The sequence below is a fragment of the Bufo bufo genome, chromosome 10 (assembly GCF_905171765.1).
Source record: "Bufo bufo chromosome 10, aBufBuf1.1, whole genome shotgun sequence".
Classification (NCBI taxonomy): Eukaryota; Metazoa; Chordata; class Amphibia; order Anura; family Bufonidae; genus Bufo; species Bufo bufo.
In genome coordinates, this window is record NC_053398.1 from 9956826 (window position 1) to 9976602 (window position 19777).

General features: G+C 41.5%; 2 protein-coding genes across 3 annotated transcripts in view; one reads left to right on the top strand and one right to left on the bottom strand.

Annotated features, from left to right (window-relative positions):
* LOC120980605 (keratin, type I cytoskeletal 9-like) overlaps positions 1-16780 on the bottom strand; it is a 112153-nt gene extending 95373 nt beyond the window's left edge. Inside the window, exon 1 of the mRNA XM_040409785.1 lies at positions 16761-16780. The gene's annotated coding sequence lies outside the window, so the exon portion shown is untranslated. The remainder of the gene's footprint in view (positions 1-16760) is intronic.
* Positions 4788-19777, top strand: part of TPH1 (tryptophan hydroxylase 1) — a 29565-nt gene continuing 14575 nt past the window's right edge. For both annotated transcript variants that reach the window (XM_040409783.1, XM_040409782.1), the window contains exons 1-4: positions 4788-4966; positions 15368-15505; positions 16088-16268; positions 16894-16994. In XM_040409783.1, coding sequence (XP_040265717.1) covers positions 4877-4966; positions 15368-15505; positions 16088-16268; positions 16894-16994 — 510 coding nt within the window. In that variant the 5' untranslated portion in view covers positions 4788-4876. The remainder of the gene's footprint in view (positions 4967-15367; positions 15506-16087; positions 16269-16893; positions 16995-19777) is intronic.

Here is a 19777-nt window from a genome sequence, read left to right on the forward strand (position 1 = left end):
AGGAGTCTTATCTACTATTCAGAAAATAACACATGTAGTTGTGGAAGTGCCCCCTACTCTTGTGCTCCTGTGGCTCCCGACACCCTCTTTCTCTCCCTCAAAAAGATGCTTAACCACCCAATTACTCCAGGCGGCAAGGCTGCTCATCCCGCAGCACTGGTTGAGTACAGAACCCCCCACTGTGGAGGCATGGCTGAACAAGGTGGACCATATCTGTCGTATGGAGGAACTGGCGAGTTGGGAGGACAGGAATCACAATAAATATGTGAAGCTTTGGACACCCTGGCTCATGTTTAGGGATGACCCTCCGAATAGTCAGACGGCACACGGGTCTGCTAGTAGTGGTACATTATGAGCTCACGGGTAGAGGGTATATATGCGCATTAATGGTACACGTTCTAGACCATGTCTGAGTCACTGACAAAATAATACCTGTGAATATGAATACATTCAATATGCACTTTAGATATCTAATATGCTGCATACGAACGAGTGTCATGGATGGATTGTTGTTTTTGGTTATTCCTCTTTATCCTTCCCTCCCTCCTACTCCTTGTCCCTATCCCCATATCCTTCCCCTCCCCTTTTTCCTCTATTTCTGAGTCATTATGTTCACCAGTTATACTACAAGACCTTTATATACTGGTAAGATGCATCTGTAACCTTTGCATAATACTTGTATAATGGGATATGATTATTCTGTCTATATGTGAAAAATGGGAAATTAGTATTGTCCTGTTATTTATATACGGAATTCTGTTTAGGTCCATATCTACAGTCCTTCAAGCTGTTATGTATACTCAAAGCAATGTACGATATCAACCACTTTGTATATGTCACTGCATAATGTTGTAGTATGTATTTTCAATATACTTTTCAATAAAAAGAGAATTTTCAAAGAATATAACTACTATAATACTGCTCCTATATACAAGAATATAACTACTATAATACTGCTCATATGTACAAGAATATATCTACTATAATACTGCTCCTATGTACAAGACTATAACTACTATAATACTGCCTCCTATGTACAAGAATATAACTACTATAATACTGCCTCCTATGTACAAGAATATAACTACTATAATACTGCTCCTATGTACAAGAATATAACTACTATAATACTGCTCCTATGTACAAGAATATAACTACTATAATACTGCTCCTATGTACAAGAATATAACTACTATAATACTGCCTCCTATGTACAAGAATATAACTACTATAATACTGCCTCCTATGTACAAGAATATAACTACTATAATACTGCTCCTCTGTACAAGAATATAACTACTATAATACTGCTCCTCTGTACAAGAATATAACTACTATAATACTGCTCCTCTGTACAAGAATATAACTACTATAATACTGCTCCTCTGTACAAGAATATAACTACTATAATACTGCTCCCTATGTACAAGAATATAACTACTATAATACTGCCTCCTATGTACAAGAATATAACTACTATAATACTGCTCCTATGTACAAGAATATAACTACTATAATACTGCTCCTATGTACAAGAATATAACTACTATAATACTGCTCCTAAGTACAGGAATATAACTACTATAATACTGCCTCCTATGTACAAGAATATAACTACTATAATACTGCTCCTATGTACAAGAATATAACTACTATAATACTGCTCCTATGTACAAGAATATAACTACTATAATACTGCCTCCTATATACAAGAATATAACTACTATAATACTGCTCCTATGTACAAGAATATAACTACTATAATACTGCTCCTATGTACAAGAATATAACTACTATAATACTGCCTCCTATGTACAAGAATATAACTACTATAATACTGCCTCCTATGTACAAGAATATAACTACTATAATACTGCCTCCTATGTACAAGAATATAACTACTATAATACTGCTCCTATGTACAGGAATATAACTACTATAATACTGCTCCTATGTACAAGAATATAACTACTATAATACTGCCTCCTATGTACAAGAATATAACTACTATAATACTGCTCATATGTACAAGAATATAACTACTATAATACTGCTCCTCTGTACAAGAATATAACTACTATAATACTGCTCCTCTGTACAAGAATATAACTACTATAATACTGCTCCTCTGTACAAGAATATAACTACTATAATACTGCTCCCTATGTACAAGAATATAACTACTATAATACTGACTCCTATGTACAAGAATATAACTACTATAATACTGCTCCTATGTACAAGAATATAACTACTATAATACTGCTCCTATGTACAAGAATATAACTACTATAATACTGCTCCTAAGTACAGGAATATAACTACTATAATACTGCCTCCTATGTACAAGAATATAACTACTATAATACTGCTCCTATGTACAAGAATATAACTACTATAATACTGCTCCTATGTACAAGAATATAACTACTATAATACTGCCTCCTATATACAAGAATATAACTACTATAATACTGCTCCTATGTACAAGAATATAACTACTATAATACTGCTCCTATGTACAAGAATATAACTACTATAATACTGCCTCCTATGTACAAGAATATAACTACTATAATACTGCTCCTGTGTACAAGAATATAACTACTATAATACTGCTCCTATGTACAAGAATATAACTACTATAATACTGCTCCTATGTACAGGAATATAACTACTATAATACTGCCTCCTATGTACAAGAATATAACTACTATAATACTGCTCCTATGTACAAGAATATAACTACTATAATACTGCTCCTATGTACAAGAATATAACTACTATAATACTGCCTCCTATGTACAAGAATATAACTACTATAATACTGCCTCCTATGTACAAGAATATAACTACTATAATACTGCCTCCTATGTACAAGAATATAACTACTATAATACTGCTCCTATGTACAGGAATATAACTACTATAATACTGCTCCTATGTACAAGAATATAACTACTATAATACTGCCTCCTATGTACAAGAATATAACTACTATAATACTGCTCATATGTACAAGAATATAACTACTATAGTACTGCTCCTATGTACAGGAATATAACTACTATAATACTGCCTCCTATGTACAAGAATATAACTACTATAATACTGCTCCTATGTACAAGAATATAACTACTATAATACTGCTCCTATGTACAAGAATATAACTACTATAATACTGCCTCCTATATACAAGAATATAACTACTATAATACTGCTCCTATGTACAAGAATATAACTACTATAATACTGCTCCTATGTACAAGAATATAACTACTATAATACTGCCTCCTATGTACAAGAATATAACTACTATAATACTGCTCCTGTGTACAAGAATATAACTACTATAATACTGCTCCTATGTACAAGAATATAACTACTATAATACTGCTCCTATGTACAGGAATATAACTACTATAATACTGCCTCCTATGTACAAGAATATAACTACTATAATACTGCTCCTATGTACAAGAATATAACTACTATAATACTGCTCCTATGTACAAGAATATAACTACTATAATACTGCCTCCTATGTACAAGAATATAACTACTATAATACTGCCTCCTATGTACAAGAATATAACTACTATAATACTGCCTCCTATGTACAAGAATATAACTACTATAATACTGCTCCTATGTACAGGAATATAACTACTATAATACTGCTCCTATGTACAAGAATATAACTACTATAATACTGCCTCCTATGTACAAGAATATAACTACTATAATACTGCTCATATGTACAAGAATATAACTACTATAGTACTGCTCCTATGTACAGGAATATAACTACTATAATACTGCTCCTATGTACAAGAATATAACTACTATAATACTGCTCCTATGTACAAGTATATAACTACTATAATCCTGCTCCTATGTACAAGAATATAACTACTATAATACTGCTCCTATGTACAAGAATATAACTACTATAATACTGCTCCTGTGTACAAGAATATAACTACTATAATACTGCTCCTATGTACAAGAATATAACTACTATAATACTGCTCCTATGTACAGGAATATAACTACTATAATACTGCCTCCTATGTACAAGAATATAACTACTATAATACTGCTCCTATGTACAAGAATATAACTACTATAATACTGCTCCTATGTACAAGAATATAACTACTATAATACTGCCTCCTATATACAAGAATATAACTACTATAATACTGCTCCTATGTACAAGAATATAACTACTATAATACTGCTCCTATGTACAAGAATATAACTACTATAATACTGCCTCCTATGTACAAGAATATAACTACTATAATACTGCCTCCTATGTACAAGAATATAACTACTATAATACTGCTCCTATGTACAAGAATATAACTACTATATTACTGCCTCCTATGTACAAGAATATAACTACTATAATACTGCTCATATGTACAAGAATATAACTACTATAGTACTGCTCCTATGTACAAGAATATAACTACTATAATACTGCCTCCTATGTACAAGAATATAACTACTATAATACTGCTCCTATGTACAAGAATATAACTACTATAATCCTGCTCCTATGTACAAGAATATAACTACTATAATACCGCCTCTTATGTACAAGAATATAATTACTATAATATGGGTCCCATCTATTCTCACATCTATCTCTCTGTCTCTCTCATATTTCTCTCTGTCATATATCTGATGTTGATCTCTCCTATTTTTTCCATTTGCTTTTGGAAGAGATTATGACAGTAAATCCCCCCTCCCTTCTCAGTATAAATACTTGTGTCAGGCTCAGTGTGACGAGAAGATCTAGTGCTAACCAGACCGTGCACTACACACCAGCCCAGAGCACTCTGCCCTCTGCTGCATCCACAGAGGCATGTATAGCCGCCAAGCAGACAGACCTCGCAGAGTTAAGTCTTTTGACTCCATGAGCGTAAATTGTGAGGATGGCCAAATAAATAATGAGGTAAGAACACAGCAGACACCCTGTAGTCTGGAAAAGCGGAGAAACAATCTTTGAATTTTTGCAAACTATATTTTCAAAGCCTTATATTTATAAGCATGGTTTGTATTACTTTTATTTATTATTGATGTATTACTTATTAGCAATATTTATAAGGCTAAAATCACACACGGAGCTTATGATGCCTTTAGTGGATCCATAAGGCTGAAAAAGTTTGTTATTTGCTAGTTGCTTTCAAATCCACTTCAGGCTTTGGTTCAAAAAAGCTGCACCAAATAACTGTATGTGTGATTGCAGCTCGAGGAAGAATGGAGATGTAGCAGTGCTTGTGTGTTGTTTCCTCTGTTCACGGTGATAACTCACTGTAGGTCTGATTTAGTCCTGTAGAACCACAGACATCACCACGATTCCTACCTGATGCCTTATGACAAACTCTGCTTTGCTGCCTCTATAATTTAATTGTTTCGATGATGCAGATATTTACGAGGTATCTTTTACTATGCCCTGCACAGATTTAGAGATCACTTGGCTAAATGTATTTTACTGGTGAAAATATAAATGCAAAAACAAGGGAAACTTTAAAAAATTGCAATTTTTAACTAAAGATATATATGTTAAAGAACTAAAACACCAATTCAGCATTGTTTTTTTTTTTATTATTGTTGGCCACTTTGTAATGTTTTTCTTTTCCTCACTGTATTTTAGTCGCCGTTGCTGATGTGTTCAGTAGCTCCCATCCATATTCTGTTTACGCTACTTTCACACTGGCGTTTTGGCTTTCCGTTTGTGAGATCCGTTCAGGGCTCGGCGGTCCAAAACGGATCAGTTATGCCTAATGCATTTTGAATGGAAAAGGATCCGCTCAGAATGCATCAGTTTGCCTCCGTTCCGCTTTGGAGGCGGACACCAGAACGCTGCTTGCGGCGTTTTGGAGTCCGTATGATGAAACTGAGCCAAACGGATCCGTCCTGGCACACAATGTAAGTCAATGGGGAGGATCCGTTTTCTATTACACAATCTGGCACAATAGAAAACGGATCCGTCCTCCATGGACTTTCAATGGTGTTCATGACAGACCCGTCTTGGCTATGTTAAAGATAATACAAACGTATCCGTTCTGAACAGATGCAGACGGTTGTATTATCTGAATGGAGCCGTCTGTGCAGATCCATGACGGATCCGCACCAAACGCGAGTGTGAAAGTAGTCCTATTCTGCTCTATTGCTCTTTGCTGTGGTGTTTTTTTGCAGCTACAGCTCACACATATGACGCTGAGATATGGCAGTGTTGTCTCCCTTTTCAAGCCACCATTGCGTGCCCCATACTTTCTTCTACTGTGCAGACTCCATCTGCGCAGTATAAGCAATTCTCCCCTGACTCCAGTATCCCGTCCTATATGTGCAGTGAGCGTGCACACCATTCGTCCCCAGGTGCAGAGTCTGAGTTGAGCCTGTACTGGACAAACGAGCGCTTTCACAGTGCGCACGCTCACCTCACTTGGCAGCTGCACATACAGGATGGGACACTGGAGCCAGGGGGGGAATGCTCATACTGCGCAGACACCCAGTGCTTGTTGTGGAGTCTGCACAGTAGAAGAAAGGATGGGAGCAGGGGTGAATTGGCCATATACCATACAGGGAAATCTCCAGGTAGACCATTGCCCAGAGGGCCGTCTGAGCCTTCTTCATGGCCACCGACCAGGTACATAACCATCTGGTGTTCTCAGCATTAATTAATGTTAAGCGCATCAGGTACTTATAAAAATAAAATACGAAACTGCAGAAGGGATGCGCACTAATTTTACCAAATGCCGGTGCACAGCCTGCTACTACCGTATAGCAATTTACAATTCATTTGCACACAATGCACTTCGGCTACTTTCACACTTGCGGCAGAGGATTCCATCGCCAGAACTGCCTGCTGGATCCGTCAAAACGCGTGCAAACTAATGGCATTTGTCAGACAAGTAAGGATCCTGATCCTTATGACAAATGCATTTAAATGCCGGATCCATCTCTCCGGTGTCATCCGGAAAAACAGATCCGGCATTTATTTTCTTCACATTTTTAGCGGCCTGAGCATGCGCAGACCGCAATGCCGGATCCGTTTTGCCAGAACACTCTGGGGCGGATCCGGCATTAATGCATTTCAATGGGAAAAAATGCCGGATCCGGCATTCCGGCAAGTGTTCTGGAATTTTGGACAGAGATAAAACTGCAGCATGCTGCGGTATTATCTCCATCCTGAAAAAGGCAAAAAGACTGAACTGAAAACATCCTGATCAGATTGCTCTCCATTCAGAATGCATTAGGATAAAACTGAAAAGTTATTTTCCGGTATTGAGCCCCTAGGATGGAACTCAGTGCGGAAAAGAATAACGCAAGTGTGAAAGTACCCCAAGTTAGGACACCGGCTGCATATATGGCACATGTGAATGCTCCAGGCAGATGATAGCAGTATTGCTAGTGGTATCAGGTAAGTAACAATGTCTCTTACCAGTTCCAATATTGTATCCAACTGGTAACAGTATCGCTTACCCTCCTTGACGGGATCAGCGTCTGCTGGGCTTTATTGACTTTTCTGATGTAGCAGGGCTCAGTCAGTCATTTGGCACAGCACTGATATCACAATGCATAATCTGATGGTTGGCCTAGGCAGGGGCGGATTAAGTGCATGATAGGCCTAGGGCTGTCCACCCAACTCGGGCCCCTCCCTCCATTTTAGTTTAGTTTTTTTTTGTATGAAGAGGCTGCAGTGCTTCGTGAGCGCCACACTCTCTTCCTAGGCCATATGACATCTTCAGACTAAAAAAAATACCCCAAATTGGGTCCTAAACAGAAAAATTTGATCGCCAAATTTAAAATACATATAAGGCCTCATGCACACGACCGTTGTGTTCCGCTCCGCAAAATGGGGTTCCGTTGTTCCGTGATCCGTTTCCGTTTGTCTTCCTTTATTTTTGGAGGATCACGAGACATGAAGGAAAGTAAAGAAAAGTCGAAGTCAAGTTTGCCATGCAAATGATAGGAAAAAACGGACGCGGACGACAATCTTGTGTGCCTCCGTGTTTTTTCACAGTCCCATTGACTTGAATGGGTCCGCGAACCGTTTTCCATGAAAAAAATAGGACAGGTTATATTTTTTTGACGGACTGGAACCACGGATCACGGACGCGTATGACAAACGGTGCATTAGCCGAGTTTTCAACGGACCCATTGAAAGTCAATGGGTACGCAGAAAATCATAAAAAACGGAACAACGGACACGGAATAAAACAACGGTCGTGTGCATGAGGCCTAATTATAATAAAAAGGACATGGAGGAGAATACAGCACCACATACCTCCTACATTCAGTGACATCTTCTGTCATGTAGACCTTCTCTTTCCTCTTCTCCTCCGTTAGACCCAGACCGCCATGACAAATTCTTTCCGGCACATCTCGTCTCTACAGAGTTTGTTAAACAGACACGTTAGATTTCTAAATTTTTCCATTAACCTCCCCATCCTGGTGTCCCCACAGTGTCACCCTGCTGCCACTCCCAATACTGTGCCCGTGGTGCTCCCCAATGTCCCAGGTACTATACCGCTAAAAAAATAGTGTCCCTAATAGACATAATTAGGGTCATTTATCAAGCTGCTGTAAAGTAGAACTGGCTTAGTTGCCCATAGCAACCAATCTGATTCCACCTTTCATTTTCCAAAGGAGCTGTCCAAAATGAATGGTGGAACCTGATTGGTTGCTATGGGCAACTAAGCCAGTTCTACTTTACACCAGTTTGATAAATGACCCCAAATGTCCCTATAGTGTCCACAACAGCTATAATTTCCTCTAGAGTGCCCCCAGTAATAACACCCTATATTGTGCTCCAGGCAATAATCCCTGTATAGTTTCCCTAAAAATAATAGAATTGCCCCTACGGTGCCTCCCCAATATAGTAATTTCCCCCACACTGCCCCCACATAGTAATCCCCCATAGTAATTTGCCCCCACACGGTAGTTTGTCCCACATAGTAATTTGCCCCCACATAGTAATTTGCCCCCATACAGAAGCCCCAATATAGTAATTTCCCCCCGATGTATTCGATCCCTCTTTACTAATATGTCCTCCTGTGTGTCCCCACATGTCCCTCAAAGTAGGCACATGAAATAAAAAAATAAAAAATATTAAAAGCTAAATACTCACCTATGTCCAGGGCCAGGCGCTTGCTCGCAGAGGAAGGCAGGAAGAGGCAGGCGCGCACACGTCACAGTGCTGCGTCCCGGCACATGCGTGCGATAATGTCATCACGCCCACCTGTGTCGGGATTTCACTGCCGCATAGGCCTCAGGCCTAGTAGGCCTGAAGCCTATAGCGGTAATTAGCAGCGGGGCAGGAAACGATGCACTCCCGTTCCCCCTCCGCAGTATGTGGGCGTTCGGGTCGGTGTTGGGCCCCACAGCGGTGCTGCGCCCAGGGGCTGCCAACCTGAACGCCCCTATTGTCATCCGCCACCGGGCCTAGGACTGCAGCTAATTTACCACAATATCACAAAGTATGAACAACTCATCCCAAAGAGCTATATGACAAATTCAGCTCTGCAACATCTCTACATATTTTTAACCCCCGCTAACCCATCTGTAGATGTATTCCCAGATCATATCGCTTGGTACAGTGAATCCTATTCCGGCACATCTGTCATGGTTCATGAGATTTTATTAAATATATTTTGCTATAATCGGACAGATGACAGATAAATACCAAGATGATGATTAGCGGTGACAATGCAAACTGCGAGCCGTTATCAGAGGGAGATAATTACCCTGTAAGTGTACAGACAGAGCGAGGGGCCGGGCGCTGAGAAGGACGTAGAGATTTCAGTTTGCTATTGTTATCACAGATGTGACCGTGCACTCCACAAGAGGTGACTTGTTGGTTTTCTTTAATTGGTTTAATGGAACTAAAGCTGAATTATAGTAAAATGAAAAGTTCTACAACTTCCTAATAGACATTGCATTTCAATTCCTCAACCTCTGCTTGCTTTCAGTGAATGAGAACACGAATTTTCCTTCAAAGGCAGTAATCCCGCTAGTCCTGCTCTCAGCACATCAGCGTTCAGCCTTTCCGTTCTCCTGCTCCATTATAAAAGCAGGAGAACGGAAAGGACGGATTCAGCACATAACAGAGCCTACGGACCCCATAGACCAGTGGTCAGCAACCCGCGGCTCTGGAGCCGCATGCGGCTCTTTTGAACCTTTGCCGCTCTGGCATGGGCATGAGCAGTGTGTGTGCGGCGGCGGGGCAGGCACTGTGCGGCAGCGGCTGGGCAGGCACTGAGATGAGCGCTTCCATTGTGGAAGCGCTCATCTCCATAGTGATCTGTTTGCATCGCCGTCCTCAGGACAGCGATACAAAAGGAGGCTGTGCGGATGAGCAGGGCAGGGAGGTGTGTCCCTTTCCTGTTCCTCTGATAGGCTGCCGGCACTACTAGGCCGGCAGCCTATCAGAGGCCGGCGTAGGCGGCGCGATGACTTCATCGCGCCACCTGAGCCGTACATCGCTGGAGTCGGGACACAGGCCGGAAGAGGCCTGCATCGCATCACTCCAAAGAGGTAAGTATAAGTGTTAATTATTTATTTATTTAACTGGTAGTCTGGCACATAATGGTATTATACTAGCACATGATTGGGGAATTTGGGGGGGCCCCTGGAATTACTGGCACATGATTGGGTGGGGGGGTCTGGTATTACTACTGGCACATGATTTGGGGGGGTCTGGTATTACTACTGGCACATGATTGGGGGGGGGGGGTCTGGTATTACTACTGGCACATGATTGGGGAGGTCTGGTATTACTGGCACATGATTGGAGGGGGGTCTGGTATTACTGGCACATGATTGGGGGGGTCTGGTATTACTGGCACATGATTGGGGGTGGTCTGGTAAAGGTAAATTAAATATTTTAATTAGCTATTAATTTGCAAAAATATATTTTACATTGTTAAGTGAAAAAGTCCTTTTTTTCTTCAGATTGACAGCTGACTGCACGATCCTGTATATAGCATTAAGGTAAGAAACAATATATGCAGTGTTATATTTGTTTTAAATGTCGCAATGGTTTTGCGGCTCCCAGTTTTTTTTTCCCTTCGGAAACGGGTCCAAGTGGCTCTTTATGTCTTAAAGGTTGCAGACCCCTGCCATAGACTATAATGGGGTCCGTTATGTTTCCGCCTCAGAGGATGATTTTGGGGCGGAGACAAAAGTCCTGCACGCAGGACTTTTGTCTCCGCTTCAAAAATCTTCCTTTGAGCGGAAACCTAACGGATCCCATTACAGTCTATGGGGTCCGTAGGATCCGTTCGGCTCAGTTATGTGCCAAATCCATCCTTTCCGTTCTCCGGCTCCTATAACGGAGCAGGAGAACAGAAAGGCTGAACGCTGATGTGAACTCAGCCTCAGGCCTCATGCACACGACCGTTGTTGTGTTCCGTTCCGCAAAATGGGGTTCTGTTGTTCCGTGATCCGTTTCCATTTTTGTTTCCGTGCGTCTTCCTTTATTTTTGGAGGACCACCAGACATGAAGAAAAAAAAAAAAAGGTCTAAGACAGGTCCGCGAACCGTGTTCCGCAGAAATAATAGGACAGGTTATATTTTTTTGACGGACTGGAACCACGGATCACGGACGCGGATGGCAAACGGTGCATTAGCCGAGCTTTCAACGGACCCATTGAAAATCAACGGGTCCGCAGAAAATCACAAAAAACGGCGCAACGGACACGGAATAAAACAACGGTCATGTGCATGAGGCCTTAGAAGTATCCAGTCTAGACAATGCTCTGTGAGCAGCTCTCTGCTAGTCTGCTACAATGTATCAGCCTGGAGCACAGGATGTTTAGCAGACAGAACACGATCGTATGAATGGGGCCGCATCCATTCCGCAATTTTGCAGAACTGGTGCGGGCCCATTCATTTCATGTCTGCATCCGTAGTTCAGTTGCGCGGCCCCGCAATCATGGACAAGAATAGGCATTTTCGATTTAGTGCCGGCCCTGTGTGTTCCGCAAAAATGCAGAACGCACACAGCCGGTATCTGCGTTTTGCATACCGAAAAACATGGCGCGGTTGTATGAATGAGCCCTTACAAGAACAAAATTGAGAGTTCTCTGTCATTAATACCTTTAAACGGTTAACTGAAATAATTATAAAAGCCTTCTGTGGAGACTCCTCAGGTCTCCTCATTGGGTATGGTATAAGACAATCTCTGAAGGGTCACATAATTATACACAAAAGGCCATATGAATAGGAAACAAGTTGTATCTATCTATCTATCTATCCTCTTATTTCCATCCAGCTATCTAATATCTATACATAAATCTATTGATCCATCTCATATATCCATCCATCAATATCATACCCATCCATATCTATCCCATATATATCCATCCATCTCATATCTATCTAGCTTATATCTATCTCTCTACTGTATCTGATATCCATCTAATTCATATCCGTCTATCATATTAGTGTAATAATACATCTCTGGTTATTAATGAATAGTGTTGATCACGAATATTCAAATAGCGAATTTTTATAGCGAATATCGGCACTTCGAGAATATTTAGAATATAGTGATATATATTTGTAATTTCAGATTTTTTTTAATCAGTACCCATGATCCCTCCCTGCTTCTTGATTGTGGGCCAATGAGAAGGCTGCAATATCTTTGACTTTAGGAGTAGTGTTGATTGCGAATTTTCGCAATGCGAATTTTTTTATTGCCGTTTAACGCAATCAAGAAAATAATGACTGGAGATAACGAATTCTCGAATTTGCGAAATATCACGAATTTGAATATTGCCCCTGCCGCTCATCACTATTAATGAAGATATCCCATTACACAGACACACTGAAAGCACTGCTGTGTTATATGACATTACACTCGCCCACCTTATGGTCCAGGTTTTTCACTACAGGGAGTGCAGAATTATTACGCAAGTTGTATTTTTGAGGATTAATTTTATTATTGAACAAGAACCATGCTCTAAATGAACCCAAAAAACTCATTAATATCAAACCTGAATATTTTTGGAAGTAGTTTTTAGTTTGTTTTTAGTTTTAGCTATTTTAGGGGGATATCTGTGTGTGCAGGTCACTATTACTGTGCATAATTATTACGCAACTTAACAAAAAACAAATATATACCCATTTCAATTATTTATTTTTACCAGTGAAACCAATATAACATCTCAACATTCGCAAATATACATTTCTGACATTCAAAAACAAAACAAAAACAAATCAGTGACCAATATAGCCACCTTTCTTTGCAAGGACACTCAAAAGCCTGCCATCCATGGATTCTGTCAGTGTTTTGATCTGTTCACCATCAACATTGCGTGCAGCAGCAACCACAGCCTCCCAGACACTGTTCAGAGAGGTGTACTGTTTTCCCTCCTTGTAAATCTCACATTTGATGATGGACCACAGGTTCTCAATGGGGTTCAGATCAGGTGAACAAGGAGGCCATGTCATTAGATTTTCTTCTTTTATACCCTTTCTTGCCAGCCACGCTGTGGAGTACTTGGACGCGTGTGATGGAGCATTGTCCTGCATGAAAATCATGTTTTTCTTGAAGGATGCAGACTTCTTCCTGTACCACTGCTTGAAGAAGGTGTCTTTCAGAAACTGGCAGTAGGACTGGGAGTTGAGCTTGACTCCATCCTCAACCCGAAAAGGCCCCACAAGCTCATCTTTGATGATTCCAGCACAAACCAGTACTCCACCTCCACCTTGCTGGCGTCTGAGTCGGACTGGAGCTCTCTGCCCTTTACCAATCCAGCCACGGGCCCATCCATCTGGCCCATCAAGACTCACTCTCATTTCATCAGTCCATAAAACCTTAGAAAAATCAGTCTTGAGATATTTCTTGGCCCAGTCTTGACGTTTCAGCTTGTGTGTCTTGTTCAGTGGTGGTCATCTTTCAGCCTTTCTTATCTTGGCCATGTCTCTGAGTATTGCACACCTTGTGCTTTTGGGCACTCCAGTGATGTTGCAGCTCTGAAATATGGCCAAACTGGTGGCAAGTGGCATCTTGGCAGCTGCACGCTTGACTTTTCTCAGTTCATGGGCAGTTATTTTGCGCCTTGATTTTTCCACACGCTTCTTGCGACCCTGTTGACTATTTTGAATGAAACGCTTGATTGTTCGATGATCACGCTTCAGAAGCTTTGCAATTTTAAGAGTGCTGCATCCCTCTGCAAGATATCTCACTATTTTTGACTTTTCTGAGCCTGTCAAGTCCTTCTTTTGACCCATTTTGCCAAAGGAAAGGAAGTTGCCTAATAATTATGCACACCTAATATAGGGTGTTGATGTCATTAGACCACACCCCTTCTCATTACAGAGATGCACATCACCTAATATGCTTAATTGGTAGTAGGCTTTCGAGCCTATACAGCTTGGAGTAAGACAACATGCATAAAGAGGATGATGTGGTCAAAATACTCATTTGCATAATAATTCTGTACAGGGTGTATACTAACCCTTAGGGCCCATTGTGCCGGCCCGCGCCCCAATCTCATCATCTTTCAGAGTACTACTGTATAAATATCGCCCTTCAGGTATTGCTGCATCTTGTAACCACTGGGTATGGAACAATCTGAAATCAATGCAAGGACCTATTCATTGCTGGAGAGTCAGGAGGCAGAACTACAAGACTCAGAAGACCTTTATGAGCAGGAATACAGACTACTGGACAAACTGAAGACCAATGCAGGAGCCCCCGACATGACTGAAGAAGAAGCCATCACCACCAGGCAGAGCGGGGTCTGAACCCTTCACCATTGGGGGATTAAGTGAAACCTCATCTCCAGACGTCTTAAGAAGGGCACTGGATGGAAACTTGGGTCTGATGTGTAAATCTCTGAGTCTAGACATATTTGTGCAGTGACCACTGAGGAGTGCTAGTCAATGGTGGATATATAGGGCGCCACTAACCCCAAAAGTCAGGTGGTTAGGGCTACAAATATTCAGGTTATTTTCTCTAGATGTCTGTGGAGGCGCTCGTGTTTTATTCACATGTTGCAGTCATATTCAAGGTTTTGATTTAACAAAGGTTTGCAAAAATTCTACTGTGCTGCTTGTTTGTTGTGAGTGGGCCCTAGGACTCCCACCTTGTGTGAGGACAGCAGTATCATCAATAGATGGCAAAAGATGTGACGGTATAATATACAGTATACACTGCAATATATGGTTTACATGGTAGTCGTCAATACATGGTACAGGGGAAGGGGGCCCTCACCAGTCACCATAGTTCTGAAGCACTGAAGCTGGGCACATTGCATTTAAATTAAACATTTTCTCCTGAATTTCTGCAGCCCATGCAATAATATGCAAATTATATACCATATTTCTCTGTGTTTCCCAGCTCAACAAGTCAAATTACATGAGTAGTGAAGACAACAAAGAGAATAATGAGAACGCAGTGCAGGAGGGCCGAGTAACTGTGATATTTTCCATTAAAAATGAAGTCGGAGGACTTGTGAAGGCACTGAAACTTTTTCAGGTATGTGGATTGTTACTGGCTTCTTTATTCACCAGTCCAGTTTTATCAAATTGATTTTACATTATTATTTAGATTAGATTAAAAGATAGACAGATTAGCTAAATAGACGGATTAGATAAATAGATAAACTGGTTAGATGGATAGATAGATGGATTAGATAAAAATAAACAGACGGATTAGATAAAAAGATGGGTTAGTTAAATAGACAGACGGATTAGATAGAGGGATTAGATAAATAGACGGATTAGATAAAAAGAAGCAGTAGCGGTTCAGAAAACGGACACATTGGTGGTAAATAAAAGACACTACTTATTCACTTTTTTTCTTTTCTTTATCATTTGCCTTGGAAGGTTTTGATAGATAGATAGTTACAGCATGGCATAGAAAGACAAATTTTTAATCTTTATCTCTCTAGCAATTTAGAAAGGTGACTCCTCATTATTGAACAGATTACCAATACACTGCCTTATGTCCATTTCCAAAAAAAACCAACATTGAGAAATCCACTTAAAGAACTAGGCCAGTGTAAACGATTACCTAGTTGATATCATCGGTCATACAACTTGTCGTTTTCCTCCTTAGGAGAAACATGTTAATCTCATTCACATTGAATCTCGTACATCAAAAAGAAATTCGGAGTTTGAAATATTCCTGGACTGTGACAGTAACCGAGAGCAGCTGAATGAGATCTTCCAGCTGCTCAGGCCACATGTCAATCTGATCACCATGAACCCGCAGGAGGACTTCAGTGTTGAGGAGGATGGTAAGAGCATGGGGGGGGGGGGGACCTAGTCAGAAAGAACTGGAATCATCACACTGACTAAGCCAACTGTATTTACAGAGCCAGCTGCCCCTGTGTGATATATATGTGCATGCCCCTTTAAGTAGCAAAATCTGGAAATAATTTCCGGTGATCCCTCCTTTTTTTGTTAAAGGATAACTCCAAGCAATTGTGTCTAGTTCAAGGCCTGAGAGGAAGCAGCGACTCTCTCTTGGGTGTGCTTTGAATCCCTATGTCATGCTCCGCCCCCTCAGTTCTAGGTGTAACACATTGTATCAGGTTTGCCTTGTGATACTTCCCTTTAAACTCCTGACACTTATATGTATCTCCACAAAGAACTTAAAAACTTTATATGGTGAGGGTGATGTCACTTCCCCCCCCCCCTTGAAGGGGTTGTCCAGTCCCATGATTTTTGTATCCTAAAAGCTTAAAATGGTGTAAAATAACAAGTTGAGTATTATTCATAGTACCCACCACCCGCGTGCTGCTGCTTCTCGGGTCCCCGTCTGTCTCTCTAGTATTTTGATGTGGACATGTGACCACTGCAGCCAATCACTGGCAGCGAATATATTATTTTGAAGAAATAATCTAGTTTTGTTTTTTGCAGATATGGAAAGTGTTCCTTGGTTTCCCATTAAAATCTCCGATCTGGATAAATCGGCAAACAGAGTGCTGATGTACGGATCCGACCTGGATGCGGATCACCCTGTAAGTAACAGTGCTGAAACAATGTTTCAACTCTTAAAGGGCCACTAACCCTATAGTCAGAGGAAGTTTAATAAAGTTATAATACTATCACTTACAGTGAACAATTGTGTCACTGATAATGATCATTTTCAAATAACATTCACAACCAACTTCAAAGGAGGAGATCCATCTTCACAGCGGCCTCTAGTGGCTGAAATAAGACATCACAAAACACAATATTGCAGATATCTGTGCAAAGAACAGTATTCTAGGGGCTGACCCCTACAGTGTCACAACAGATAAAAAAAAATTCTATAGTGGTCCATCTATCTTTGTACTAAATACAGCAGTGCGAATGGAGCTGAATGAGCTAGTGCATTAAGTGTGGGGATTACTGATGGATGATGGCATTCAGTGCTGAAGAATGGGGGGGGGGGGCGGTAATCAGGCAAGAGTCAGTTTAAAGAATGTGATAAGTTTGCCTGAATAAGGAACATTTAAGGCTAATAAAGTTGTGAATTACCTTGAATGTCCGTTCAGTAAATTCCAGAGAGCGGGTGCAGCTTGAGAAAAGTCTTGAAGACGGAAGTGAGAGGTTTGAATTATGGAGGATGTTAATCTTAGATCATTGCCAGAACGGAAAGTGAGAGTATTGTGGTACACAGAAATGAGTGAGGCGATGTACGGAGGTGCAGCCCTGTAGAGAGTGTGAGTGATGTGATAGACAGAAATGAGTGAGGAGATGTACGGAGGTGCAGCACTATAGAGAGTGTGAGTGATGTGATAGACCGAAATGAGGGAGGAGATGTATGGAGGTGCAGCCCTGTAGAGAGTGTGAGTGATGTGATAGACAGAAATGAAGGAGGAGATGTACGGAGGTGCAGCCCTGTAGAGAGTGTGAGTGATGTGATAGACAGAAATGAAGGAGGAGATGTACGGAGGTGCAGCCCTGTAGAGAGTGTGAGTGATGTGGTAGACAGAAATGAAGGAGGAGATGTACGGAGGTGCAGCACTATAGAGAGTGTGAGTGATGTGATAGACAGAAATGAGGGAGGAGATGTACGGAGGTGCAGCCCTGTAGAGAGTGTGAGTGATGTGATAGACAGAAATGAGGGAGGAGATGTACGGAGGTGCAGCACTATAGAGAGTGTGAGTGATGTGATAGACAGAAATGAGGGAGGAGATGTACGGAGGTGCAGCCCTGTAGAGAGTGTGAGTGATGTGATAGACAGAAATGAGGGAGGAGATGTACGGAGGTGCAGCCCTGTAGAGAGTGTGAGTGATGTGATAGACAGAAATGAGGGAGGAGATGTACGGAGGTGCAGCACTGTAGAGAGTGAGAGTGATGTGGTAGACAGAAATGAGGGAGGAGATGTACGGAGGTGCAGCACTGTAGAGAGTGTGAGTATTGTGATAGACAGAAATGAGGGAGGAGATGTATGGAGGTGCAGCCCTGTAGAGAGTGTGAGTGATGTGGTAGACAGAAATGAAGGAGGAGATGTACGGAGGTGCAGCACTGTAGAGAGTGTGAGTGATGTGGTAGACAGAAATGAGGGAGGAGATGTACGGAGGTGCAGCACTGTAGAGAGTGAGAGTGATGTGGTAGACAGAAATGAGGGAGGAGATGTACGGAGGTGCAGCACTGTAGAGAGTGTGAGTATTGTGATAGACAGAAATGAGGGAGGAGATGTATGGAGGTGCAGCCCTGTAGAGAGTGTGAGTGATGTGGTAGACAGAAATGAGGGAGGAGATGTACGGAGGTGCAGCACTGTAGAGAGTGTGAGTGATGTGCTAGACAGAAATGAGGGAGGAGATGTACAGAGGTGCAGCACTGTAGAGAGTGTGAGTGATGTGGTAGACAGAAATGAGGGAGGAGATGTACGGAGGTGCAGCCCTGTAGAGAGTGTGAGTGATGTGATAGACAGAAATGAGGGAAGAGATGTATGGAGGTGCAGCCCTGTAGAGAGTGTGAGTGATGTGGTAGACAGAAATGAAGGAGGAGATGTACGGAGGTGCAGCACTGTAGAGAGTGTGAGTGATGTGATAGACAGAAATGAGGGAGGAGATGTACGGAGGTGCAGCCCTGTAGAGAGTGTGAGTGATGTGATAGACAGAAATGAAGGAGGAGATGTACAGAGGTGCAGCACTGTAGAGAGTGTGAGTGATGTGATAGACAGAAATGAAGGAGGAGATGTACGGAGGTGCAGCCCTGTAGAGAGTGTGAGTGATGTGATAGACAGAAATGAGGGAGGAGATGTACGGAGGTGCAGCCCTGTAGAGAGTGTGAGTGATGTGATAGACAGAAATGAAGGAGGAGATGTACGGAGGTGCAGCACTATAGAGAGTGTGAGTGATGTGATAGACAGAAATGAGGGAGGAGATGTACGGAGGTGCAGCCCTGTAGAGAGTGTGAGTGATGTGATAGACAGAAATGAAGGAGGAGATGTACGGAGGTGCAGCCCTGTAGAGAGTGTGAGTGATGTGATAGACAGAAATGAAGGAGGAGATGTACGGAGGTGCAGCCCTGTAGAGAGTGTGAGTGATGTGATAGACAGAAATGAGGCAAGAGATGTACGGAGGTGCAGCCCTGTAGAGGGTGTGAGTGATGTGATAGACAGAAATGAGGGAGGAGATGTACGGAGGTGCAGCACTATAGAGAGTGTGAGTGATGTGGTAGACAGAAATGAGGGAGGAGATGTACGGAGGTGCAGCACTATAGAGAGTGTGAGTGATGTGATAGACAGAAATGAGGGAGGAGATGTACGGAGGTGCAGCCCTGTAGAGAGTGTGAGTGATGTGATAGA